The sequence below is a fragment of the Jatropha curcas genome, chromosome 5, assembly GCF_041381405.1.
Source record: "Jatropha curcas cultivar XTBG-Jc1 chromosome 5, XTBG_Jcur_1.0, whole genome shotgun sequence".
Lineage (NCBI taxonomy): Eukaryota > Viridiplantae > Streptophyta > Magnoliopsida > Malpighiales > Euphorbiaceae > Jatropha > Jatropha curcas.
The window spans coordinates 22,558,271-22,585,032 of NC_143155.1; the positions used below are offsets into that span (position 1 = coordinate 22,558,271).

General features: G+C 29.7%; 3 protein-coding genes, 1 long non-coding RNA gene and 1 pseudogene across 6 annotated transcripts; 1 reads left to right on the forward strand and 4 right to left on the reverse strand.

Annotated features, from left to right (window-relative positions):
• Positions 1 to 610: 610 nt before the first annotated feature.
• LOC149496411 (uncharacterized) lies at positions 611 to 1,819 on the reverse strand. Of its 2 annotated transcripts, none has more exons than XR_016320985.1 (2): positions 1,593 to 1,819; positions 611 to 1,304 (listed from the first exon to the last, which is right to left on the reverse strand). It is a non-coding gene; the product is annotated as an uncharacterized LOC149496411 (long non-coding RNA). The 2 variants fall into 2 exon arrangements; XR_016320984.1 differs by having other exon boundaries at positions 611 to 1,309.
• A 3,088-nt stretch (positions 1,820 to 4,907) lies between these two features.
• LOC149496412 (uncharacterized) lies at positions 4,908 to 5,711 on the reverse strand (annotated as a pseudogene). The gene is made up of 3 exons (XR_016320877.1): positions 5,575 to 5,711; positions 5,365 to 5,503; positions 4,908 to 5,271 (listed from the first exon to the last, which is right to left on the reverse strand). The product of XR_016320877.1 is annotated as an uncharacterized LOC149496412 (transcript).
• A 5,534-nt stretch (positions 5,712 to 11,245) lies between these two features.
• On the reverse strand, positions 11,246 to 12,465 carry LOC105630576 (uncharacterized). The gene is made up of 3 exons (XM_089721086.1): positions 11,982 to 12,465; positions 11,794 to 11,897; positions 11,246 to 11,700 (listed from the first exon to the last, which is right to left on the reverse strand). Exons 1-3 carry the CDS (start codon positions 12,316 to 12,318, stop codon positions 11,413 to 11,415), a joined length of 729 nt encoding a protein of 242 aa, XP_089577212.1. The 5' UTR covers positions 12,319 to 12,465; the 3' UTR covers positions 11,246 to 11,412.
• Positions 12,466 to 16,358: 3,893 nt separating this feature from the next.
• LOC105630964 (E3 ubiquitin-protein ligase) lies at positions 16,359 to 18,349 on the forward strand. Its single transcript, XM_020678071.3, has 5 exons — positions 16,359 to 16,568; positions 16,914 to 17,022; positions 17,309 to 17,654; positions 17,742 to 17,851; positions 18,129 to 18,349. The coding sequence occupies exons 2-5, from the start codon at positions 16,924 to 16,926 to the stop codon at positions 18,153 to 18,155; spliced, it is 582 nt and encodes a 193-aa protein (XP_020533730.1). The 5' UTR covers positions 16,359 to 16,568; positions 16,914 to 16,923; the 3' UTR covers positions 18,156 to 18,349.
• A 1,628-nt stretch (positions 18,350 to 19,977) lies between these two features.
• AP1 (K-box region and MADS-box transcription factor family protein) lies at positions 19,978 to 25,331 on the reverse strand. The gene is made up of 8 exons (XM_012212431.3): positions 24,953 to 25,331; positions 22,389 to 22,467; positions 22,154 to 22,218; positions 21,963 to 22,062; positions 21,823 to 21,864; positions 21,222 to 21,263; positions 20,416 to 20,531; positions 19,978 to 20,312 (listed from the first exon to the last, which is right to left on the reverse strand). Exons 1-8 carry the CDS (start codon positions 25,135 to 25,137, stop codon positions 20,210 to 20,212), a joined length of 732 nt encoding a protein of 243 aa, XP_012067821.1. The 5' UTR covers positions 25,138 to 25,331; the 3' UTR covers positions 19,978 to 20,209.
• Between the last annotated feature and the right edge of the window lie 1,431 nt (positions 25,332 to 26,762).

Consider the following 26,762-nt stretch of genomic DNA (forward strand, 5'->3'; position numbering starts at 1 on the left):
AGTTATGGATAGGAGGCAAATGTGCCATAATTTTTCTGAATTACAGATAGATTATTTTTCACAATCATCTTATGCTAAAAATAAAACTCATACCATAATTTATTTACTTTTGTATATTACTATTAATGTCATTAACACACGATTATTTTCACGGTATAATTGGGTTAAAAGGATAATGTCATGAACATGGTAAATCTAAATTCAAATCCAAACCTATTAATTTTTTAATAAAAATTCAAATTGCTTTTCCTAATCAAGCAATTTACTGACTGGGCCAACTGTAACATCAGTTCACAAGCCCAAAATAATTAACTGGCCCATCTTATATTTATTTATTTTATAATTTTTAAAAAATTAATTAATAACTTCAATATACTTTTCAAATCAACTCATTTTGTACGAGGTTTTTATCTAAAACATAAAAATATTTTTCTACTGCTTAATTTAATCTCTTCATTTTGAAAGAACTATTTTAGATTTATTAATTTACTATCATTTATTCATATTGCATTTAGATCTTGCAATTATATTTAGAATAATTTAAACAGTCAAAAAAAAATTATAATTCTGAAAAAGTAAAAAGAGACAGAAAGGAAAAAAGAATACAGAATTACTAAAACAACCAGAATCCAAATTTCATTTCACCATATAGATACCAACAAACCACAGCAACATCCAACAAGCATTATTTATATTAATCCATTCCTTAATTTATTTAGATATATATATACTATAATATTGGATACGTTCTTCATTTCTTTTCACGATTCTCCCTAAAATAACCTGCAGGATCCTTTTCAAAGGCACTCCTAGAAATCTGAAAATCTTGGCCTGGAGCTTTCATTGTGTCATTGCCAGACTTCGACACAGAACCTGTGTTCCCAGTGCCCTTTGAAGCACCCTGAGGCGCTCCCTTTCCAGATCCGCAACCAGAACCTTTGTTTTTGCTTGACATTTTCGATAAATTTGTTTATACTATCTGTTAGCTTTGTTAACAAGCAAGAAAGACCGGGCAGGTGATTTTATAGTGTAAAAATAGCAACCTGGGAATTGTCGAGTCATAAATGGGATTTTACGAATGTCTATCTGCTTTTGACTTGATTTGCTCTTATCATTCGGTACCAATGTAATTATTTAATGAAAAATCTTATTCCCAAAAGATAGTTTATTGGGAAATCAAATCATCACATTCGAAAATTCTTATTTCATTAAAAGCTGACGCTCACACGCCAAGTCGTCAACCCAAGCGACAGGAAGTTGCATCAAGTTCCTACAACGCACTATAAGCAGCATCTGCTTTTGATCTGTTCTGATAAGGAATAAAATTGAGTCAAAATTAAATCAATGGATACAAAGGTTTTCAAATAACAAGACAAGAAGTAAATGACTGTAATTCCCAGAACTGTTGGGATTATAATTGTTTCTGAGTGGGGCTGCAGAAAAATGCTGGTGGTAATTACCGACTATAAAAGTTAATAGCACCCATAAAGATTTAAATTACTATTACTACATTTGCCTTCAATAATTACTTATTTGATATTTACGACCGAATCCACCAGAAATATTAATCAGTGTAAAACTTAAATAATTACCATAAATGCTAGATGAAAAATAGGGACACCGAGATTTACATGGTTCACCCTTCAACTGTTATGGGCTACGTCCACGGGACAAACTCCAAATAATTCTTCCAAATAAAATAGTGACACTCTAAGTGTTTCCCAAAAAATATCCTAGAAAATTATAATCCTCACTATTTTCTCTCTTTCCCAATTTTAGGAAACTTTTTCTAAAATTTTCTACACTTAATTGTATAGACTTCTTCTTTTTGTTTACACATCTGAAGAGGCAATCTTCTCATATATTTATAAAAGGGGACGCGTAATTAACGCATCCACCGATTGACGCGTTAATAAAGCCATCCATTTCTCCTCTTTTTATTTCTTATACGTGTTTGAGTCTTCCTTTTTTTCTTTTTCAAAAGCGTGTGGGTCCCACATATCGGAAATTATAAAAATAGTGGTACTTTAAGTGTTTTTCAAAAAATACTCAAAAAAATTATAATTCTCACTATTTTCTCTCTTTCCCAATTATAGAAATCCTTTTTTAAAATTTTCTACACTTAATTGTGTAGACTTCTTCTTTTTGTTTATACATCCGAAGAGACAATCTTTTCCTATATTTATAAAAGGGGACGCGTTAATTACTGACACATTAATAAATAAGTCAATTTCTCCTCTTTTTATTTCTTATATGCGTTTGAGTCCTCCTTTTTTTTCTTTTTCAAAAGCGTGTGGGTCCCATATAATATCTGAGATTACAAAACTAGTGACACTCAAAGTATTTCCCAAAAAATATCTCAAAAAATTAAAATCCTCACTATTTTCTTTCTTTTCCAATTTTAAAAACCCTTTTTTAAAATTTTCTACACTTAATTATATAGACTTCTTTTTATTTATACATGTGAAGAGTGAAGAGGCAATTTTCTCCTATATTTATAAAAAGGAACACATAATTAACGCGTATATCATCAGATGCTTTAATAAAGTCCTCCATTTCTCCTCTTTATTTCTTATACGCGATTGAGTCTCTCTTTTTTTTTTTCTTTTTCAAAAGCGTCTCTTTTTTTTTTTTTCTTTTTCAAAAGCGTCTCTTTTTTTTCTTTTTCAAAAGAGTGTGGGTCCCACATGTCGGAGGGACCCACAACAAGACCATTATCGGTACCATAAGACTTCATTAAATAACATTATCCCATTTTAGGGCTCTAATTCCAGGGTTAGCTTTACACTATAAAATGTCCAATCTGCTCTCTCTTTCTTGGCACCAAGTAATCGTAAAAAGAAAGACATAAGGGAAGAAAAAAAATGTCTGGAAAGAATGAGGGTTCTGGATTAGGTATGTTATTAGGTGCAGTAGTAGGGGTTGCTGCGATTGCATATGGGATAGCTGAAATTGTATCAAAGCCGTCCTCTGGGTCATCCAGAAAGACCATGAAAGCTCCAGGAAAAGATGGTCGAATCTTCAGGGATGAATTTGAGAAAGATCCTGCCGCTTATTTTCGTAATAATCGTGGCAAGTAATTAGTAATCAATAAGATGTGTTGTTGGATGAAATGAAGTAATTATGCTTATTTCAATCTGTCAACTTCTGTCTCTCAGCTTTAGGAATCTCGTTTGTATTAAGGTAATGTTCTGCGTGTTCATATAAAATATAATTCTAGAATTCTTGTGTTTTTAATTTCTTGTCAAGCAGAAACAAAAAGAAGAAAAAGTAAGTACAGTGCTGCTTGTCCTTGTAAAATCTGGTTGCCCTCTTCTTCTCCATTTCACTCAATTTCGTGTGGCAAAAGATCTATAGATGTCTGGGCATGATGTTAATTATTATATATGTAGGACCTAACCTGAATTATTACAAGTAGGTCCCTCAAAAAAAATTATTACAAGTAGGCCTATCAAAAGGAATAATGGACCATCACATGGGCTTTAGCCTTTAATTTCAGGCCCAAAGATATCCTCTATTGGACCGACTGTGAATGATTACTGCCAGTACTGGGGCGTCTTCCGCTGCCCTATTAATTCAGTTCGTGCGGTGGTTATTTATTACGTGGGTTCGTATTCATTATTATACTCGAGTCCTGACGGATGGATATAATTAAAAATAATAAAATTACATTAAGCTTTAGATGTTAATTAAATCATAAAATTTGTATATATTCTAAATCCTAATGAGCTCAAAAAACAAAAAATCCTAATGAAATCATAAAATCTAAAATCTTGAACTCTAAAATCCTGGAAAATAGTAACTTAAATTATTATTCTTATGTTAAATTTGATAATTTTTTTATTTTTTTATTTGCGTATCGTAAAAAATTGAATAGCATAAATAGCTATATTAAAATTTTTTTCAAGTAAATCAGTGTTTATTAAAAGCATAATTTAGTTAATTACTATTTCTTCCATCCCATTTTGTTTGTTTATTATTTTTTTTTTTTTTGTAAATTTATGTATGTAAATTTTTTTTTTTTTTTGATAATCTTTATGATTATTGATTAAACGAAAAAGTACTATTAATGCCTTAAAAAGTTATAAGTAAATAAAATATAAAATAAAATTTATTGACTAAATTTTTAATATGCGTATTTTATCAAATCATACAAATAAAATGAGACAGATAAAATATTTTATTTCTGCTAAAATTAATGTGATTCAATCATTTTCTTAATTTTTATAAAATGTAAAGAACCGTTGACTTTAACACAACGGTGTAATAACCATATGAAAAAAAATAGAAGTCAATTACATGTAGCTGCCTGTTGGATATTTACGGAAGTGTCCTTCATTATAAATTGCAGAACCTTAACAGATTATTTGGATGGAGTTACTTGATAGATTTGGAAAGTAAAGTAAGGCAGAAGATGGTTATTTAGTCTTTTGGGAAAAGAATTTGAGAAAGCGTTTTTAAAAGTTATTTGAGGGGTTAAAAGCCCGTCTAAATACCCTAGTCTTCAACGCTCCAAATTAATATTTAAACATAGTTAAAAATTTTAATTTTCAAAATTATTCATAATTATATTTATAAATCTTTAATAACAAAAATATTTTCGTAATATTAAATTTAACACTATCTTCGTCTGGCGTCAACAAAAAGTTAAAGGAAGAGCCATGTGCCTTCCTCAGGCATTGTAGCTTACGGAAGAGACCCAAAAGGCCTAAAGGGACCCCTTTGTCTCTCTCCCTCAACAGTAAATGCCCTAAATAATGACCTATCATGCCTTTTTTCTTTATTTAGTTCACACCCCAATGCCCCTTTCACTTATTATTACACTTTATCATTTACAAAAGCAATGTTTACAAATTAAATAATAATAATAGAAAAAAAAAAAAGCAATCCACAGGACATCAAGACCAGGGAAAAAAGTGTACATATATTAATAAAAAGAAAAGAAAAGAAATAAAATAATTAGACATTAATTAAATTAATTAATTAAGCTAAGAGCCAGAAATCTTTGTGACGCTTAGTGGTGATCAAATAGCCTCCACCTTTTTTGCTTCTTCTTCTAACTGCAATGGCCATACAATCAGCATTTTGGATGCAGTATTCTACAACTCCTCCACCTGTTACCTTATTGCTTGCCCACATCATTATCAATCTCCATGTCATCGATCTCTTCTTTTGCCCTAGAACCAGAAGTTCCACTCCTTGCCTTTTAGCTTCTTCCACTATTAATGGCCCTTTCTCCTTTCCTTCTACAACTGCAATCTCTATTTGTATCTGCAGATTAATTAAAACTTATATTTCTTATACATCTACATTATAAAATCTTATATGTACCCAAAATAAACAAATGCAGCAATAGCTACCCACCTCAGGTCTCCTTAATTGGAACATGTTCTTCAAGGAATTTACAAGTTCATAAGCCCTTGGAGGAGCTCTCTGCTCCTTGCTAGACTATTCAATTGCAATTTTGGCTGTTTCAAGAAAATTTCTCTGACTATGTGAATTGCTAAAAGAAAAATAGTCCAATTAAGTGCAGCATTAGTTGTTTCTTGTCCAGTAATATAAAATGTTTTGTACTCATCAACTATGTCGTTTATGGATATTTTCTTGCTCTTATTTGGATCCTGGTTTGCCTTAAGGAGCACTCCAAGAAAATCACTTCCATGGCTATCGGGTTCACCCATATTTGCTTCCTCCTCCCTCTTCCTTATCATCTTTAAGATGGATTATCGTAACCTTCGCTCAAGTTTATCTGATTTGATATCATCCTTTGTTTTTATAAATTTCCTGCCATAGTGGAAGCAGACATCTTTAACTCAAACATTTCTGCATATAAAATAATTATCGAAAGGAGAAGAAAAAGAATCTTACTTTATTAAAGGTATTCCGACTCCAAAACTATTCTGTGAAGCAAGAATAAGAATCTCCATTATCATGTCAAAAATATCCTGTGCTTCCAAATATCTGCTTCCAAATGCTGTCCTGGAAATTACATCAGATGTTAATTGCTTGAATTCTTTCCATACATCAATCTCCTTTTTTTCATATTGCCTTCACCTTCCAAGCATCATCTCTACGCTTGTGATCATCACTGGAATCATATTCTGTAATTTAAATTGTTAAAACACAAGACATATCATAGTTTTATTTAGTAATAAACCGTCACAAAGAAATGATAAAAAAACTCAAATATAAGATAAAAAAACTCAAATATGGAGACAACCGAAAAAAAAAAAAAAAGAATGTTATAGAAAAAACAGCTCTGAGTTTATTCAAGCAAAATAAGGTTAAAAGCAAAAGAAGGTGAAGCAAAAAAGATAGTAGAAAGTAGGAGGTAAGGATTACCGCTGATAAATAATAGCAGCTCAAAACTAAAATTAGAATTACAAAACGAGAGAAAAAAGAGAGAAAATCTTGTTACATTTTCTCTTTAAATTTGTTTTTTTCCCCAAATCGCAAATAGTCATTTGGACAAAAATAACCTTATTTGTGCTAATTGTCACTATTAAATTGTTTAGTGTAGAGTTAATATTTTGCTTATTTTTTTAACTACAACAAATCTAAGGATAGTGCAAGACAAGAAGACATGAGTTCCCTGTCAGAGTTGAAATGGATTTGACAATGTAACTATAACTAAATAAGAGTAATAATTCCTTTAAAAAAATATAACTAATAAGAAAAGAGCATTGCTGAATTCGAAGTACAAATAAGATCAAAGTAAAAAGAAGAAATTGTATTCACATGGATGGACACATGTGCATTGAAAGCATAAAACCGCCAAATAAGGATCAATATATAAATTTATTTCTGTACTTCTTACCAAAATCTTATGACATTTTCAATTTTCACTTCAACTTATAAAATTAAATCAATTAAATACTTATCGGATAATTGAAAAATGTAAAATTATTATTTTAAATTTATATTCACAACACATCCGATCCATATTTTGCATATGAAAGCCAAAAAACTTAAAAATCTATTGTTTTTAACGTAATAAATAGTGAGATTATTACAAAAAGAGAAATTGAGGATACTACAAGATTGATTTTAAAATTAATGGTACCACAAAGTTTTTTTTATTAAACTTCAAAAATTAAATTATGTATTTAACCGATAAAATAGAGAATGTGAAATTTTTTAGCTAAGGAAGTCCACTTCCCATGGGTGAGCGAGGGAAGTTACTTTGATAAAAATAAAACTCATAGCATAATTTATTTACTTTTGTTTATTACTATTAATGTCATTAACACACGATTATTTTCACGATATAATTGGGTTAAAAGGATAATGTCATGAACATGGTAAATCTAAATTCAAACCCATCAATAAATCCAAATCCAACCCAAACCTATTAATTTTTTAATAAAAATTCAAATTGCTTTTCCTAATCAAGCAACTTACTGACAGGGCCAACAGTAAAAATCAAGTTCATAGCCCAAAATAATTAACTGGCCCATCTTATATTTATTTATTTTATAATTTTTTAAAAATTCATTAATAACTTCAATCTACTTTTCAAATCCACTCATTTTGTATGAGGTTTTTATCTAAAACATAAAAATATTTTTCTACTGGTTAATTTGATCTCTTCATTTTGAAAGAACTATTTTAGATTTATTAATTTACTATCATTTTATTCATATTGCATTTAGATCTTGCAACTATATTTAGAATAATTTAAACATAATCAAAAATAAAATTATAATTCTGAATAAGTAAAAAGAGACAGAAAGGCAAAAAGAATACAGAATTACTAAAACAACCAGAATCCAAATTTCATTTCACCATATAGATACCAACAAACCACAGCAACATCCAACAAGCATCATTTATATTAATCCATTCCCTAATTTATTTAGATATATATATACTATAATATTGGATACGTTCTTCATTTCTTTTCACGATTCTCCCTAAAATAACCTGCAGGATCCTTTTCAAAGGCACTCCTAGAAATCTGAAAATCTTGGCCTGGAGCTTTCATTGTATCATTGCCAGACTTAGACGCAGAACATGTGTTCCCAGTGCCCTTTGAAGCACCCTGAGGCGCTCCCTTTCCAGATCCGCAACCAGAACCTTGGTTTTTGCTTGACATTTTCGATAAATTTGTTTATACTATCTGTTAGCTTTGTTAACAAGCAAGAAAGACCGGGCAGGTGATTTTATAGTGTAAAAATAGCAACCTGGGAATTGTCGAGTCATAAATGGGATTTTACAAAAGACTATCTGCTTTTGACTTGATTTGCTCTTATTTAATGAAATCATTCGGTACCAATGTAATTATTTAATGAAAAATCGTATTCCCAAAAGATAGTTTATTGGGAAATCAAATCATCACATTCGAAAATTCTTATTTCATTAATAGCTGACGCTCGCACGCCAAGTCGTCAACCCAAGCGACAGGAAGTTGCATCAAGTTCCTACAACGCACTATAAGCAGCATCTGCTTTTGATCTGATCTGATAAGGAATAAAATTGAGTCAAAATTAAATCAATGGATACAAATGTTTTCAAATAAAAAGACAAGAAATAAATGACTGTAATTCCCAGAACATTATCGGTACCACAAGACGTCATTAAATAACATTATCCCATTTTACCTTAGGCCCCGGTGATAAAATTACGAAAATAATCAGTGAAAAATTAAAATTGTAACACACAGAAATTTAAGTGATTTACCTTTAACTATTTAGGGCTACGTCCATGGACAAACTCCGAACGATTCTTCCACTATTAAAAATAATAATATTACAAAGAGAATACAAAAATAATAACACTCAAAATGTCTTACAAAAATACATAAAAATAATTTTTTCATTATTTTTCTCTGTCTATTATAGAAAATCCTTACCTCTACATACGAGTTCTTTGCTCTCCTTTTTGTTAGTGCGTGCAGATGAAGCAAATCCTCTTCTATAAAAGCAAAACGCGTTTTCTCTCCTTTTTTTCAAAACAAAAGCGTGGGTCTCAACCTTGAGTGGTACCGCCAGCGGGCACCACCACTAACATTTTAGGTATCTAATTCCAGGGTTAGCTTTACACTATAAAATGTCCAATCTGCTCTCTCTTCCTTGGCACAAAGTAATCGTAAAAAGAAAGACATAAGGGAAGAAAAAAAAAATGTCTGGAAAGAATGAGGGTTCTGGAATAGGTGTGTTTTTAAGTGCAGTAGCAGTGATTGCTGCGATTGCATATGTGATAGCTAGAATTGTATCACAGGCATCCTCTGGGTCATCCAGAAAGACCATGAAAGCTCCAGGAAAAGATTTTCGAATCCCCAGGGAAGATTTTGATAAAGATCCTGCCGCTTATTTTCGTAGTCTTCGTGGCAAGTAATTAGTAATCAATAAGATGTGTTATTGGATGAAATAAAGGAATTATGCTTATTTCAATCTGTTAATTTCTGTGTCTCAGCTTTAGGATTCTCGTTTGTATAAAGTAATGTTCTGCATGTTGATATAAAAATAATTCTAGAATTCTTGAGTTTTTAATTTCTTGTCAAGCAGGAAGAAGAAAGAATAAGTACAGTGCAGCTCGTCCTTGCAAAATCTGGCTGCCCTCTTCTCCATTTTACTCAATTTCATGTAGCAAAAGATCTATAAATGCCTGGTCATGATGTTAATTATTATATATGTAGGACCTAACCTGAATTATTACAAGTAGGTCCCTAAAAAAAAAATATTACAAGTAGACCTATCAAGAGGAATAATGGACAACCACATGGGCTATAGCTTTTAATTTCAGGCCCAAAGATATCCTCTCTTGGACCGACTGTGAATGATTACTGCCAGTACTGGGGCGTCTTCCGCTACCCTAGTAATTCAGTTCGTGTGGTGGTTATTTATTACATTGGTTCGTATTCATTATTATACTCTTGAGTCGTGACCTATGGATATAATTAAAAATAATAAAATTACATTAAGCTTTAGATGTTAATCAAATCATAAAATTTGTATATATTCTAAATCCTAATGAACTCAAAAAACAAAAAATCCTAATGAAATCATAAAATCTAAAATCTTGGAACTCTAAAATCCTGAAAAATTGTCACTTAAATTATTATTCTTATGCTAAATTTTTTATTTTTTTATTTACGTATCATAAAAAATTGAATAGCATAAATAGCTATATTAAAAATTTTTTCAATTAAATGAGTATATATTAAAAGCATAATTTAGTTAATTACTACTAATTATGTCTCATTTTATTTCCTTGTTAGTTCTTTTTTGGATATCCCAAAATGTTTATAAGGATTGTAAATATATACATATAAATAATTATTTTTTCCGTGATGACCTTTATAATTATTAATTAAATGAAAAAATTCTATTAATACCTTAATAAGTTAAAAGTAAACAAAATAAAAAATAATTTTTATTAACTAAATTCTTAATATTCATATTTTGTCAAAACATACAAATAAAATGGAAGATGAAGTGTTTTGTTTCTACTAGAATTAAGGCGATTCAATCATTTTTTTAATTTTTATAAAATGTAAAGAATCATTAAATTTAACACAGCGGTGTAATCATATATATATATATATATATATATATATATAAAGAAGTCAATTACATATTGCTGCCCGTTGGATATTTACGAAAGTGTCCTTATTCTAAATTGCAGAACCTTAATTGTTTGGATGGAAGTTACTTGTTAGTTTTGGAAAGTAAAGTAAGGCAAATTATTTAGTTATTTGGAAAGAGAGTTAGAGAGAATATAATATTTAAAAGTTATTTGAGAGGTTGAAAACATGTCTAAATAACTCAATCTTCAACATTCTGAATTGAGATTTAAGCATAGTTAAAAAATTTAACTTCTAAAATTATCTATAATCATATTTATAAATCTTCCATGACAAAAATATTTTTATAATATTTATATTTAACACTATCTTCATCTACTGTCAAACCAAACAAAACAACTTGATTAAATTTTCATTTACTGTATCTTCCGTACAAATACCAAAAAGTCATTTATCATACTATATTTTACTGTAACTTATTTTAATGCTATACCTTATTTTGATGATATCTTCCTCCGTCAGTACTTCTTTATAGTCTTAACCGAGTTAGGTCATATCATCAAGAAAAAGTTAAAAGAAGAGCCATGTGCCTTTCTCAGCCATTGTAGCTTACGGAAGAGACCCTAAAGGGACCCCTTTGTCTCTCTCCCTCAACAGTAAATGCCCTAAATAATGACCTATCATGCCTTTTTTCTTCATTTAGTTCACACCCCAATGCCCTTTTCATGTATTATTACACTTTATCATTTACAAAAGCAATGTTTACAAATTAAAAAATAAACAAATAGCAATCCACAGGACATCAAGACCAGGGAAAAAAGTGTACATATATTAATAAAAAGAAAAGAAAAGAAATAAAATAATTAGACATTAATTAAATTAATTAATTAAGCTAAGAGCCAGAAATCTTTATGACGCTTAGTGGTGATCAAATAGCCTCCACCTTTTTTGCTCCTTCTTCTAACTGCAATGGCCATACAATCAGCATTTTGGATGCAATATTCTACAACTCCTCCACCTGTCACCTTATTGCTTGCCCACATCATTATCAATCTCCATGTCATCGATCTCTTCTTTTGCCCTAGAACCAGAAGTGCCACTCCTTGTCTTTTAGCTTCTTCCACTATTAATGGCCCTTTCTCCTTTCCTTCTACAACTGAAATCTCTATTTGTATCTGCAGATTAATTAAAACTTATATTTCTTACACATCTACATAATAAAATCTTATATCTACCCAAAATAAATAAATGCAGCAATAGCTACCCACTTCAGGTCTCCTTAATTGGCACATGTTCTTCAAGGAATTTACAAGTTCATAAGCCCTCGGAGGAGCTCTCTGCTCCCTGCTAGACTCTTCAATTGCAATTGTGGCTGTTTCAAGAAAATTTCTCTGAATAATCAGAAAATATATAATACAATTGAAAAAGAAATTAACTAATAAAAACAAAAACAAACCTTGTTTAGATGCTTTAGTTACATGGAGAAGAACGAGAAGATCATGACTTTGAACAGTATGAGAAAGTGCCCAAAGCAAAGCTCCTTTAGCTTCAAAACTTGAATCAACCACAATCATGATCTTCCTTCCAATAACATTCAACGGTTTGATCACTCCTCCACTAGATTTCTCTTCTTCTGGATTCTCAATCTTCTGATCATTTTTAGTACTTGTAGAAGATGAATTAAGACTGTTAATATTAGGCTTGGATTGTATGGGCGGTGAACGAACAATTTTAACATGAGGCTTAATTCTATTGAGGCAAAAGCTTGGTAACCTTGTGCCTGACTTTCCCATATTTCTCTACTGGTTGGAGAGTAAATGTCAAGGAGAAAGCAATTATTATATGAGAAGAAGAAGAAGAAGATGAAGAGAATATGTAATAATTATGAAAAAATGCTTCTTAATACTTGGCCAAATTTCCAAATGTTGGTTACGGTTGGACCACTATTATCCATGTTGCTTTAATATATATATATATATATATATATATATTGCTTTTTATTTTATTTTATTTGTTATTTAATGATGTTAGTTTCTTTTATTTATTTCCCCTTTGCGGGGGGCTATTGATGAACGTGCTTTCATGAAAGTGTAGGGCCAATCAGTACTCTTATTGACCAGCTATGGTATTTTTCTATATTTTAATTAAAATTGTATAATATAATCTTATTATGTGCTTTCCACTCCTTTCGGCAATTTCAATCTCATTGTTTCTTGCCATATGGTTGGCATCATTAATTCATATCCTTTGTTATAAGCACTTTTTTTTTCATATATATATATATATAATTTATTTGTTTTTAGTTAAATAGCTATTGGCTTGATTGGAATTTGGAATTTTACGTTTTTCCTATCTCTAGAGTGAAATTTCTTAATATAATTAAAATTATATATGTTTAAAAAATGTGGTAGTTAAGATTTAAATCCCAAATCTGTATATTACATATTAAATATTCAATTTCTGAATTAAAATCTAATCAGTCAAATTCAAACTTTTTATATTTAAATTCAAAATATTTTTTTTAATTCTTATTTCTTTTTTGAAACTATTATGATATAGTTATCGTATATTACTCATTATTCATTATGAATTACCAATTTTGCTGTAGAAAAAAAAAAGTTCAAAGTCCTGTTGAAATAATTTATCACAGGAAAAGAGAAAAAAAACCAAGTATTAAGCCAAAACATGCAAGATTATTTATTAACTAATCTATATTATATTTTAAAAAAATGTCGTCCAAAGAAGATTAGAAGAAATAAGACAATGGTGCACTCAAGTCTCGACTAAAACAAAAGTAGCAAAAGGTTGTTACATAAATTTGGCAATTGGCATGCATTAGAGCGTGTACAATGCAATTATGGATTGTGATTGATGTATTTTAATAAATAGAAGTTATGGATTGTGACGTGACTGAATGTGTATTTATAGATGTTAGAGTTTAAAAAATGGTTCTCCAATGCACAAAGAAGAAATCAGTTTTAGCGCAAGAAAAAGTTTAAGCACAAATAAAGGAGGAAAATAATAAAAAATAAATAAATAAATAGGAAAAAAAGAACAAAAAATTGAGTCGCGCTGTCTAACAGACCCTCTGAAAATAGAGAGCGTGATAGACAATGTCTCTTTTTTTTTTTGACACATCAGACTCACAGATTGAACAGACAATAGCATTAAAGAAAATTTTTATTTTTAACTTTCAATTTTTTAAACGTAACAAATAAATTAATACAATCAACGGTTGCGTTGGAGATGCTCTTCTATATAGACCTCCACATTGATAATTAATGATAATGAATAGAACATGGACCGGATAAAATTTGATATGCTCAACTAGAGGAATAAGCCAAAATATTTGGTTTAGCTTATAGCTTTAATTTTTTTAAAATTAATAGATAGTGTCTATTCAACAAAATTAGTTTTTTAATAGTTATTAATTATTTTAAAAGTGTTTTAGTTGTTTAAGTAGTTAGCAACTGTTTGAGTAGTTTTTTATAAAATATCAAAAACTAAACATTTAATTTTTATAATTAACCTTCTATAAAACGATACTTTTAACTTCTAAAACATAAACATAATCATAATATATATAACTTTTTAAAAATAAAAAATAAAAACATATATACTCACTTCTACAGACAGTAAGAAATAAAAGAAAAAAGGGCAATGCAAGAGCATTATTGATGTTTGATATAGAATGAATTTTAGGCATTCAAGTGTGGCTACTCCCTAAGTTTTAAAAATGATAGCCTCCATTTAAAATTGTCTATGAGAAACGAATAAATTAGTTCAGCTATTAGAGTTAGTTTGCTATATAATTTATTCACCTTTTGGATTACAAAATGTAATAAAATATAAATTTATATAGCTCAAAGTATTGATTTATTAAAGGTATAGTTGCTAACTTGCAATTTGGCTCTTTGATTATGTAATCCTAGAACTCATTATACCCTCATCATAAAAATTAATTAAGAAAAACAAAAAATAATTGAAAAAAAAGAAAAAGAAAGAAAGGAGAGACTCATGAGTAGTATTATCCTCCATTAGGTAAAAGGCTATAATCTTTTAGATAAGATGATGGTAATTATTCTTTGCATATGGATATTACTCTCTTACTTTACCATTTGCAACATCTTGGGCATTGATCAAAATAAGATTGCAATTTAATTATTAGGTATAAGTTTGATTTTAATTTTATTGCATATTTATATATATTGGTATACTAAACGTGGTTCACACGCTATATGATTTCATGATTACAATTAAAAGAAAGAAAAGAAAATATTCAACCTATAAATCTTTTTTATGTTTCTTTTCGAAAGAGTCAACCTCATGATTTAAATATTTGCCAAAGCAAATATTGATTTGGGATAGACATACCGAGAGACGCAGGAGCACTGATAGAAATTAATTTTTCTAAAATTTTAATTTTTTTTTTAATTTTTAACAAAGTATTATTTCCCCTTTTATAAAATTAATTTTATTTTCAAAATTTATGGTTATAATCTACAGAAAAAAATTACTCGGTATATGAGTCAATCTGTATACCAAAAAAGATAAGAAGAATTGCATGTTATATATAAAATCAATTATTAAAATATTTACTTATATTGTTGGTAAGAGTTAATTACTATTATTAATATAAACAATTGTAATTATTTTTTATTCTTAAATTATTAAAATTATGATTAATATTTATAATAATAATTATAAGTAATATATTTCTGATTTGTTAAGTCTGTTTATAAATGAGAAAAAAGCAAAGATGAAATGAGGGACCGGGACTAGACTTTTTGCAAAATCGAGAAAGGCTATGCATTATTTTTTCAAAGTAAAGATTCAACAACCTTCACTGACTTCCCAAAAATATTAGATGGTTAAGAGGTCTTTTCAATCTTTAAATTAATTGAACAAGTTGCATCCACAGATACAATATCTTCTTCTTCTTTTTTTTTTTTTTTTTTTTTTTTTTTTTTTTTTTTAATAATATACATTTGCATTCTAATTATGAACAAAATAGAAAAGGAATTTTTGTTGACCTTGTCTGGCTTCTTACCCTGCGTGTGCTTTCTGCCTTAATTACTAGCTGGAAGCTTTGGATTCCAAATACTAGGCTTTTGTAAGTAAGAATTTGCAGTTCTTCATATCTATAGCAGTCTTCAAGAAAAGGGTTATGATTGCCATGAACTTGAAGAGGGAAATTTTTTATTAATTAAGGGAAAATTGTCAACTTAATAGGAATCATTGTTAGTTAGTTTGGCGACAGAATTAGATAGCTAATTTAACTAGGTAAGTAAAACTAATCAGTGGGTTTACTTTTCCTAATATGTATCATTTTGAGATTAAATTCCTAACCTTAGATCTATTATTTTTATATTTTTGATGAATTGGACCGCAAGTTTTCATTTGTGGAGAAAAATGCAAATTGAGTGGACCATACTTTTCAAAAGTTTATCATTTACCAACTCTGAATTACAGGTGAACTAATAGCATTGTTTTTTAATTTTCATCTCGAGTAGACAAAATAAAATTTGTCTCTCAAAGAGCATGAGATAATAGTGAGAAAACAATTTTTATATATATATAATTTTAAAATTTTAGTTTTACTTGAATTATTCAGTAGACGACGTCGTGCGATGTATTTGCTATAAACACGCGTTGTCGTTGGGCCTAATAATACATACCATTCACAAACCCACAAAACAATTGTTTGGGCATGGGCTTCAAATTCAGATCTTCATATTTTAAACCCAAAAAATCCGCTTATCGGCTAAGAATCCTACAAAATTAGGATTCGCTCACACACAAACTTCTCAACTTCAGAATCTTCTTTTCCAAATTCCTATGTAAATACGTTCTTTTTTTTTTTTTTAAAAAAAAAACCTTGTTTGGTTATGAATTCCTATTCTTTCTGGGTCTTACTTTCCTTTTTCTTTATGTGAAATTTTCTTTCTCATCCAAAGATATTGGGTTTTAGTTTTAAGTTCAGTGAGGGGATTTACCATTGACATATTATTCCGAAGTTGAATGCTGCGTTTTCAATTCTGAGGTATGCATGAAGGATCATCTGTTGTAATTTTTAGTATCAATCTAATTCTTTTTCCTTAATTTTCTTTTCTTTTTTATGTCAGTAGCTGTTTACCCTTTTATGCATTATATATATAGTATTAGCAGATTATTATTTATATATCTGCAACGAACTTTTGAAGTAAATATTCTTGTGGGTCTTCTCTTTTGATTATTGGATTAGCAAAGTAACAATTCTTTTCTTCATTAAGGTGAAGATGAATATATTCATCATCAATATTTTAAAAAAAAAAAAAAAAAAAAAGATAACTAATTTCTTAATTTCAGGCAACCTTAATTTGCTTATATGGTGTTCGTTCTTTTGCAGAAGCTAGATAATGGGCTCTATTTGTAGTTGCTTTCTTGCTGAGGATCCTGCAGAAAATAGTAGCAGAAACTCCAATGTCAAAGGATTCATTCATACCATATTCATCAAGGTAAATTTAAGTTTAATTAGTTTAATCAATTGATTTTTATTTGTTAGTTAAGCTTAAAATTCAAATTAACCAATTTAATTGCAATACTGAATAGCTACTCTGATGGTAATGTTAGAACGAGTCTTAGCACAAATATTATGTTTTCGTCTTTTTAGTGTTATATATATTATTTTCTGTAATTATACTATCATGATTCATGATGATGACCTTATACAATTCTAGGGTAATTACCCTAATTAAGCATCATAATTGCCTTAAAGTTGCGTTAATACACATCTGCCTTCAGTATGCGACAGTGTTCAACACAGGCGATACCAGTGTCCTGCCAGAAGCAAATACTGGACTGCACGCCATGAATTCCAACGGACAGTCTCCGCTGCCACGGCTTTCGTCACTGCCACTGCTGCCATCACCGCCGCGGCTGCAGGTGCAGCTCCCACGTGCAAATAGTGAAAGTCAATTACAAAATAACATACAGCAAATAACAAATGGATTTGATATTGTTAGATCAAGTGATTATAACAATTCATCAAAGTCTCCTCATCCCATTAGAGAATCAAAACTAGAAGCTGAAATTACTTATTTATATGCTTCCCAGGATGATGAAGATGTTTGCCCCACATGTCTTGAAGGTAAATTAAACACAATTTGTCTACTCATTATGTCATGATTAATGTTAATCTTTTTTTTGAATTCTCAACATTTGTTGTTGATGATAGATTATAGCTTTGATAATCCAAGGATAGTGACACATTGCCAGCACCATTTCCATCTTGGATGTATATATGAGTGGATGGAAAGAAGCCAATCCTGCCCCCTTTGTTTTAAGGTAATTAATTTCTTCAATCTATATTTGCCTTTTCTTTTGAGGAAGAGAAAAATAATTATTATTCTTTTTAAGTAATTATATATTTATATGTGCATTAATTGCAAATAAGAAATATAAATGCTGATCAAAACACTCATTTGGCATTTCAAAATATCTTCCTGTTCTTTTTATGCTAGCTGGAATTGTATTACACTAATTTCTTTTTAAGTAATTTTGTGATATATACTGCAGTTTGTAATTGCTAATGAATTTGAGTCTCTTCTGGATAATGTTGCAGGAGATGGTATTTGATGAAGCTACGTGAAGTATCGATACAAGCTTGATGATGTGTGTATATACAATTTGATTAGAGATTTAGATTGAAAGTCTATTCTCTAATATCAAAATCCCAAATCAAATATTAAATACATGAGAAATATTACTTATATCCCGTTTCACAATTTTTTCATATTTTTATACGTTCAGACCCATAACTATAAGAAGTAAATTCCTTTCAAATGCCATTATCTTTTTTTTTTTTTTTTTTTTGTTAAATGATTTCCTCTTCATAAATTTCAATTTTAGAAGTGTAATTGCCAATTAGACAATTTTTGGATGTAATATTAATTTTATTTTGTTTGTCTGACGTCAGCAAAGGTAATTGATATTTTTTTTTTTTTTGAAATAAGGTAATTAATAATTTAATATTGTAAAACATCATTAAGTATTGCATGCAAAATACGTAGATAGTAATGATTAGATATAGTAAGATGAACCTCTATTAACTTGTAAAAACTAGTTTTGACTGAAACCATACTTAATTATCCTCATAATTTTCTTTGTTAAAATTTTGCTAATTGATTTCGAAAGGAGAAAACATAAGTTGAGCAGCTTTCGCTGCATCCAATGTAGACGAGACTCCTCCACCGTCCTTGCTGAGTATTATTTTCAGTTTTGATACTTTTGCACAGTTGAGTTCAAGCTAGTAATTATTCCTGGCAACATTCTTTCTACCTTTCTTTCATATCTCTGTACTGTGCTTAATTAATTATTTATTATCTTTACCATTAGCTAGGAACATTATGACTGGTATGTGTATATGTATATATATATATATAAATTACAAGATCTGGGAAAAGATGTGAAACCATAAAATCCGCCAAACCCAAACAAGAACAATAAGGGAAAACAATCTACTAATAGAGAGAGGGAGAAGAAACTTCTCCAAATCACCAGTTTTTAACGGTGTTGTAACACCCTTATGGCCTCTTAGAATGAAATACCGGAACTCTATATAAAAATAGAATTTCTTAAGCAGATAAACCATGCACATATCTGCACAAAACAAGAGTAGATCCATGATCTACCCTGATAAAATAAGGGATGAGACCCTGGATAAAGCCCTGAAGGGTGCAGAAAACTACAAGAACAAGGAAAAAGAAGAACAGAGGGAAAGAAAAAGGAAATAAAAGCAAGAAGATAGCTACTGCCGGTGATACTACACAAAGTCACTTTAGGCTGTTGTTAGGATTGAGAGAAAAGGAAAGAGAGAAAAGAAATGCCTTTTGAAAACTATTATAAATCTATTTGATGAAATCACTGGAAAGTATAATTTCATATTTGAATTTTTGGTAAACAATATTTTTCACCCCCTTTTGAAATTATTATACAAAAGAAAAGGCTATCCTGACTTCTTTGAAATTTATATATACACCCAGTGCCAAACTAGGCACAGGCATGTAGATTTTACTTTCTTGCCACAAATCAAAACCTCTAAAGCCTACATAACAAATAATCCAACTATATGGCTAACCAGATACCCAAATATTGTATTCCTTTCCCTTCTGCTCACTCCACCCCAAAAACGCTACCCATGCATATGAAACCCTAGCAACCATGCTGCAATCAGTTATTGATTTTCCTTTTTCCTTTTGTTTTTTTTTTTTTTTTTTTTTTTCTTTTGTTAGCAAACTTGACACGTGTCCCTACAATTATAATTATATTTATTAGATATATTTAGAAAATATTATTAACACAAAATTTCTTTAAACAATAAAAAAGCTCAAATAATTAGAATTTGTTAACAAAAAGGTATTATATATATATATATATATATATCAGACCGACATATCATTATATACAAAAAATTTTTATGATGCATCAAGATCGTAGAGATTAAAGTTGTTATATCATCGTGCAAAGCATGAAAGAGTCTTAGCGACATTTGTTACATTGAACAATTTTCATGTCCATTTATATATATATTATAAATTATATATTAACAAACCAAAAGCTTCAGAAATAGGCAGCAGAGAGGTAGCATGTAGTAATCTCTCTCCTGTTTTCCATTTTAATTAATTTCTTCGACCAAATTGATAATTATGTGGTGAAGCATCCAAGATGACATGAATATATTGGTTCCAATGTTAGGTCCAGCTGATTTCTCCTCACTTCTGGTACTGCTTCTTCCTGGTAAGTGCCACTGCACATAAGTAATATCACATGTCAAATAATTAGACAGTGGAAATATGTGTATATTCTAAGAAGTCATTAATATAAAAGCAAGCAAATTAAAAATGGATTACCCAATATTTAGACAAGGAAGTGGTTGCTGTGGCACAAGGAAGGGTGACATATGGGTGTTACGGTTTTGCTGCTCCCAAAGTGCCTGCTGTGCCACTGCCTTCTCCTTCTCCTTAATCTATTACAAAATTACAAAACTAATTAATCTTGAGTTTCTAGTCATCAATAATTATCCTATATACACACATACACATATTACTATCATGTATGCTAATAGCCTTTGTATGAAGACTCATTGCAGTCTCTTATAACACTGAGAAATTTGTTGTAATTCAACCACTTGGCCTAAAAATTCAACTCTTCCTATGAGTTTTCGCATAGAAGTCGTTCTCAAGATTATAAGATTGGGAGTTCGAACTCAATAGATACCCAATTGACAAAAAAGAAAAAAATAAAAAAGCTTGTAGTTATCATTAATTTATTTAATATATATGTATAGAGAGAGAATGGTTCTTAATAAAAATTATCAGATAATCTATAATTAGGAATGTGAAACAGTGGGATACCCATTTAGTACCTGTACTATCAAAACCTATTCTTCTATGTAATCTAGATATTGAATCCTACTCAGTAATTCTACTGTTCTAAGAAACAAAGTTCATAAAACTGCAAGAATTGCGCCGTACCAGTTTGAAAATCGTAATTTCCTGTTATCTTCAAGCAGAATGCCTTTTGATTTGGCATTGTCAAAAAAGTAATCGAACTTGGCAATTGGCAATTTTCACAATCTATGTACTTATATGAACCTTTCTCTATGTAGTACTGGAAAGAGTGATTTGTATGCTTTTGAATAATAAAGATAAGTTACCTGCTTTGCTAGCATACTATTTTGCGCTTCTATTGCCTTCTCCTGTCACAGATGAAAAAAGAAGAAAAAGAAAAGAATATCATGACGCAAGATTAGCTTCATCTGGGACAAACTTTATAACAAGCAGAAAACAAAAGAGAACCTGCACTTTAGGGTTTTTCTGTCCATAACAATACTTTGAGAAGGATGAAGTTTAACTAGCTATTAGTAATTCAGCTCTAAAGGCATTCTTTAAATGCTTATAATCTATGGAATTTCTTTAGGCAAATTTTAGAACCCAAAAGATTTAGCACATAAAACCCTAAACAAGCCCAAGTGCATTATGTTGCAGGCTAACATGATTGCTGTATGTATCTGGCTCTAATTAAGCCATTGGATTTTCTGTAACTGAGCTACTAATACCCTTATTTAGACATGTTCTAAATCAAGTAATTAAATTTTACCGAATCTAAGCAAATTATATCTTCTTCATTCTATGAAAACAATGCTAATGTATATAGTCAGTGTAATAATTAAAAACTGCAGCAGAAACCCTAGTTCCTCCTGCAATATCACTCAATTGCTTGAAAGCAATTTTTTGTTAATTTTGATTAACGATTACCTTTTTCTGATACTCAGAGATGGATTCATGCATCAGTTGGTTCTGCAAGAAAAGCAAACATGTTACTACTATCCGTTAATATAAATCAAATAAAAGGAAATTTAAGCATTTATATAAATACATAAATAAAATATACGCACGTTTCTTGCTCGGATGTGCTTAAGAGCAGTATCAAGCTGTTGCTCCAAGTTTTGGAGCTCTTTCAAGCTCAATGAGTCTAAATCTTCTCCTAAATAGTGCCTGTTGAGGTTTGAATATTATCATTAAATTGAATAACAGCAAAGGAAAATAGATAATTAAGAAAATAATTAAATTCACTAATAATTAGTACCTATGGTTTCTCTCTAAAAGCTCAACCTTCGCCTTGAGTCTGTTATATTCCAGGGTCCAATTCTCCTGCATATATAATTAATTAACCTCATGGTTGTCATTTGTCAATCACTAATTTTATATATTATGGTTCCATTAATACTGAGTTTTGATTCATATATATATATATATATAAACTCTGAATTTTTTATGATGGGACAAGGAATCCAAACTCGTCCTTGTACTAGAGAACTTACTTGTGAATTAAGATCGTTTGCTATGAGCTGCCTTTCTGCATAAGAATACCTCTCATAGCGTTCAAGAATCTTTTCCATGCTGTACAAGAAAGTAATCAACAACGTTGGTTAACAGGTTTGATGGACTAAAGAATATTAAACATCACTGGATAATGCAATAAGAGCAAATAGGGAATCACAAATTGGCAATTGAGAAACATAAATTTTACAGCTACAAGTCACTGGAATTTCTTTGTTTTGTTCATGATTCATACTGCAGTTTAGATATCAAAAGAGGCATTGATATGAAATATTGAAAAAATAAGCACAAAATTTTCCGTTAATTATATATACAAAATAAAAAACAGAATAAGCAATATACTCAAAATTGCACATTCTCCAGAAGTCACAACCAAGAACCAATCCAGTGGAGTCAATTCAGTTGATATGAAAGAGATGAGAATTCCCCTTCCTTATTAATTAGGGTTCAGTGCCACTATAGGAAGTGCGCACTCCAGGAATAATAGTACTAATGACACTAGCACTCGGTGTGCATAAACTATCCGAAGAATACCTCATAATCTACAGTATCAAAAAAAGAAAAAAAAAGAAAACAATCAATAGAAGCAAAGCTAATAACATGATTAACATTAATTAATATGAATAAAAATTCAAGTCAATTATACGTGATTTAGTTGATCTTCTCACTTATATAAACAGTAGTGAGAGGTTTTAAACTCGAGTTTTCTCGATTATAAAAATTTTTACTAATTTGACGAACTAAGGAGAAAGCTACCCTGTCGTGTAGATACAAAAGTGAGCAAAATGCAGCAAGTATGCATGACTAAGTATTAAAACAATAACATAAGCCAATTGTTAATAATAAAAATCCATACAAGCATTTTGACTGTATGGAAGTATATAGCAGCATATATTAAAATTAAGTTACCAAGAAATTTAATCAGTAATAACATCAAACCAGCTTATCCAAAAAGACAAACATGTAATAAAAAGCAAATTGAATATCATCTGTCGAGATTCAAAGAAATTAAGTCAAGTGTCTGTCTCGCGGTGCATGAGATTAAAGATTCAAACTTTATATTAAATTTAAATATTTTTTGATTTACGGAAAACAAAAAATGTTAAGCATCAATTAATTATATGGAAAAAGAAAAACATGATAATAATAATTAGCACAAGTTATCATTACATAAAGACTTCACTAAGTAAAAGCACTAGAACACATTCCTAGAAAGAAAGTAATTGTGAGTACTAAGATGCACATTTTATCCATTATGTAATAACCCTTATTTTAAAGTAAACAGAAAAAACCATGAAATGATTTTTGTGTTTTATCATAAAATTATATTAATTTCACACATGAAAACTCAATATAATTATATAAAATAAAACATTTTTTAATAAAAATCCGTACAACTGAAAGAGAAACCAGTAGTTACGGTATAATCCTAAAAACCAAATAAAAGACTAATCAAATTAATAGGTTTTGCATTTAAATTTGGACCTCCTTTTGAGGGATCGTAGATTTATATTCTTCCAGAGTTCAAATCAATCTCCCGATGCAATTATTATTATTATAACATCATAACGTGCAGACAATAAAACAACTGAAGTCAAAAGTACAGTTAAATTGGCAGTGGATCTGAGACAGATGTCAAGATGGGTTGCATAAATCTGTCCATACAATATTATGTACTAATTTTTATAATATCTGTTTTCATGTAGAAATCCACAGCTTTTGCGAGAAAAAGAAATGGGGCAAAAAGAGAGTAAATTCAATTAAATCTTTTTCAATATATGTTTATTATAATTTATAAATTTTCACAAAATCAAGTATAAGTGTTGCACCTTTGATTATGTCAAAGATTAATATAGTGCTATAAAAAATTAAAAAAGAAAAGAAAAGAAAATCAATATAAAGCTGAAATTACATTTCTGAATTTAGTAAAAGACTAGGTTTTGAGGGTGAAATACTTTAATAATAATAATAATAACAACATATTTAGAACATGATAATACATATAAAGTCCCTTTCAAAAAAAAAATTTATGAAGTATGTTATTAGCCTCTAAACTCTCTGCATTAAATTATTCAAGATGCTAAATAGTGGTTTAACTTCAAATGCAACATATATTAAGTCCAAAAGCAGAAACTCTGATACCTAGAGTATCAGTCACTGATTTTCACAAGAGAAAATAAAAATTTTTTATGGAAAAAAAGGATAATATAAATACATAAATATATTTTTTTTTCTGTATGCAAGATATCTATCTTTCATGCATATATGTAGACAATAATGTGTTCTGTACGAAGAAAAATGGATAAGGTTTTCTGTGAAGAAACAGCCACGAAACCAAGAAAATTAAATTTGAAAAAATAATAAAAAAAGTCCCAAAATTAATGTGGACTGAGGAAAATGGATAAACAAAATCCCTAAACCCAGATCTTGTAATAATTGATAAAACCTAAACAAAAGAAAGAAAGAAAACCTAAACAAAAACCATATGCATATATACATATAAAAAAAATATCAATGAAGAAAGAATAAAGAAAGAAAAATTTACCACGAATCAGTAGAGTACTCAAAGAGCTTTCCTTTGTGGGAGAAAACAATCAAAGCAACCTCAGCATCACACAAAACAGAGATCTCATGAGCTTTCTTCAACAGACCAGCCCTTCTTTTGGAAAATGTTACTTGCCTATTGATCTTGTTCTCTATTCTCTTCAACTGAACCCTACCTCTACCCATTTCAACAAATATGTATAAATTTTTCCTCTTCTTTCCTCAAAATAACCCAAACAGCCAAAACCCAAGAAAATACCGAAAAAGAAAAACCAAAAGAGAGGCTGTATAAATAGAGAAAGGGTTATAAATAGGATTTTTCTTCTTGCTACATATGAAGCTTTCCCAAGAAAGCATGCACATATATAGAATGGGAAAATGGAGAGGTAGAGAGGGGGATAGTGGTTTTTATGGAAAAGGGCAGGTTTTCACATACCAGAGTGGTTTTTTTTTTTTGAATTTGCTGTCGATTTCTCATTGGCTATTGCTTGTACTACAGAGTCCGTATTACCTGATGTGCAAAAAACCTCATTTTCTTGTATAAAGAACTCTTATTTAATGTTCGTTTAGCATTTACTTTCTTTTATACTACTAATTTTTATTTAGGAATGTAATATTCGAGGCCACAGAGACTAATGGTGGCATGGCAGTGTCAGATCCTCTACGGACTATGGAAACTCCTTGTATGGTCGAACCTGTCGTCACCCAACAACACATACCTTCATTATTAGTATTGACGGCGGAGTTTTTGTTTCTTTAACCAAACTATGATTTTTTTTTTCTTAGTAATTAACTCTTAATTCTGAATTGGTATTATTATGCAACTGTTTAGTGCCAAATACAATGACTTATAATGACTTACCATCCACAAGTAAAAAATTTTAAAATAATCTTAAATCAAGTGTCTAATCTGGTTATTCTTTTCACTTCTATAATGATTTATAATGCATAAATAAAAAAAATTTAATGTAATATATATCAACCGTGGTTTGATTAGTCTTTTCACTTATACGAGAAATTAGAGGTCTCAAATTTCAACAGAATATTTTTCAAATTTCAACTTATTTTCTTTTATTATAATTAGATATAATTTTAAAAAAACAATACACGTCATCGTAAAAATCCTATTATGATACATTGGAGAGCCCGTTTTCAAATTTAATATTTACAAATAGACTTATAGTCACATCATTATTAATATCTTCTATTTAATATGCTATATAAGCCACAACCTACGGTCACATTAGAATTGCTCTAAAGCAAAAATGGATATAAACAATTCAAGATAAATCATGATTAAGCTGGTGTAAAAACTGAATACTACTAAAAAGGTTAAAAGATTCAAAATCTGAAATTGTAACTATTGGAAAGGTTTTACGGAATACTACGTTGGTCGTAGTATAAAAACAACATTAAAAAAAGGCCATCTACTGTCCATATTATACAATCGGTTCCTCATAGGTGAATTTGTACTTCTTTTTTTTTTTCAAAAAAAAGTTGAATTTGTACATATCAAATTAAAAGAAAAGGCAAACCCATAAAAACTATGCCTTTCGATATTTAATATATTTAGTTATTTTTGTGTTTTGTTGTTGATAGAACTTGCAGATTATGGAAAACGTAATAGTAATATGTAACAGCTGTAGGCTGCTGCACTTAGGAGAGCAACTGAAAGTAGAAAGCGTTGGTCTCTTGTCAAGTGTTAAATTAACAGCATTTTGACATTTCTGAATTTTGTGGGTTCCATTTATCACATTCATAAACAAGAAAAGAATTGCGGTTTGGGTCATCAAATTTATTCAAACTGTGAC

Bases quoted from the DNA above. Each gene is read 5' to 3' on its own strand.
- LOC105630964 (XM_020678071.3), top strand. From the start codon at position 16,924: ATGGGCTCTATTTGTAGTTGCTTTCTTGCTGAGGATCCTGCAGAAAAT. The intron at 17,023-17,308 runs GTAAATTTAAGT...ATCTGCCTTCAG, and splicing joins TTCATACCATATTCATCAAG to TATGCGACAGTGTTCAACAC. The intron at 17,655-17,741 runs GTAAATTAAACA...TGTTGATGATAG, and splicing joins TTGCCCCACATGTCTTGAAG to ATTATAGCTTTGATAATCCA.
- AP1 (XM_012212431.3), bottom strand. From the start codon at position 25,137: ATGGGTAGAGGTAGGGTTCAGTTGAAGAGAATAGAGAACAAGATCAAT. The intron at 22,219-22,388 runs GTAAGTTCTCTA...TTATATATGCAG, and splicing joins CAAACGATCTTAATTCACAA to GAGAATTGGACCCTGGAATA. The intron at 20,313-20,415 runs GTAATCCATTTT...ACTTATGTGCAG, and splicing joins CTTCCTTGTCTAAATATTGG to TGGCACTTACCAGGAAGAAG.
- LOC105630576 (XM_089721086.1), bottom strand. From the start codon at position 12,318: ATGGGAAAGTCAGGCACAAGGTTACCAAGCTTTTGCCTCAATAGAATT. The intron at 11,898-11,981 runs GTTTGTTTTTGT...TTCTTGAAACAG, and splicing joins AACTAAAGCATCTAAACAAG to CCACAATTGCAATTGAAGAG. The intron at 11,701-11,793 runs GTGGGTAGCTAT...ATTAATCTGCAG, and splicing joins GCCAATTAAGGAGACCTGAA to ATACAAATAGAGATTTCAGT.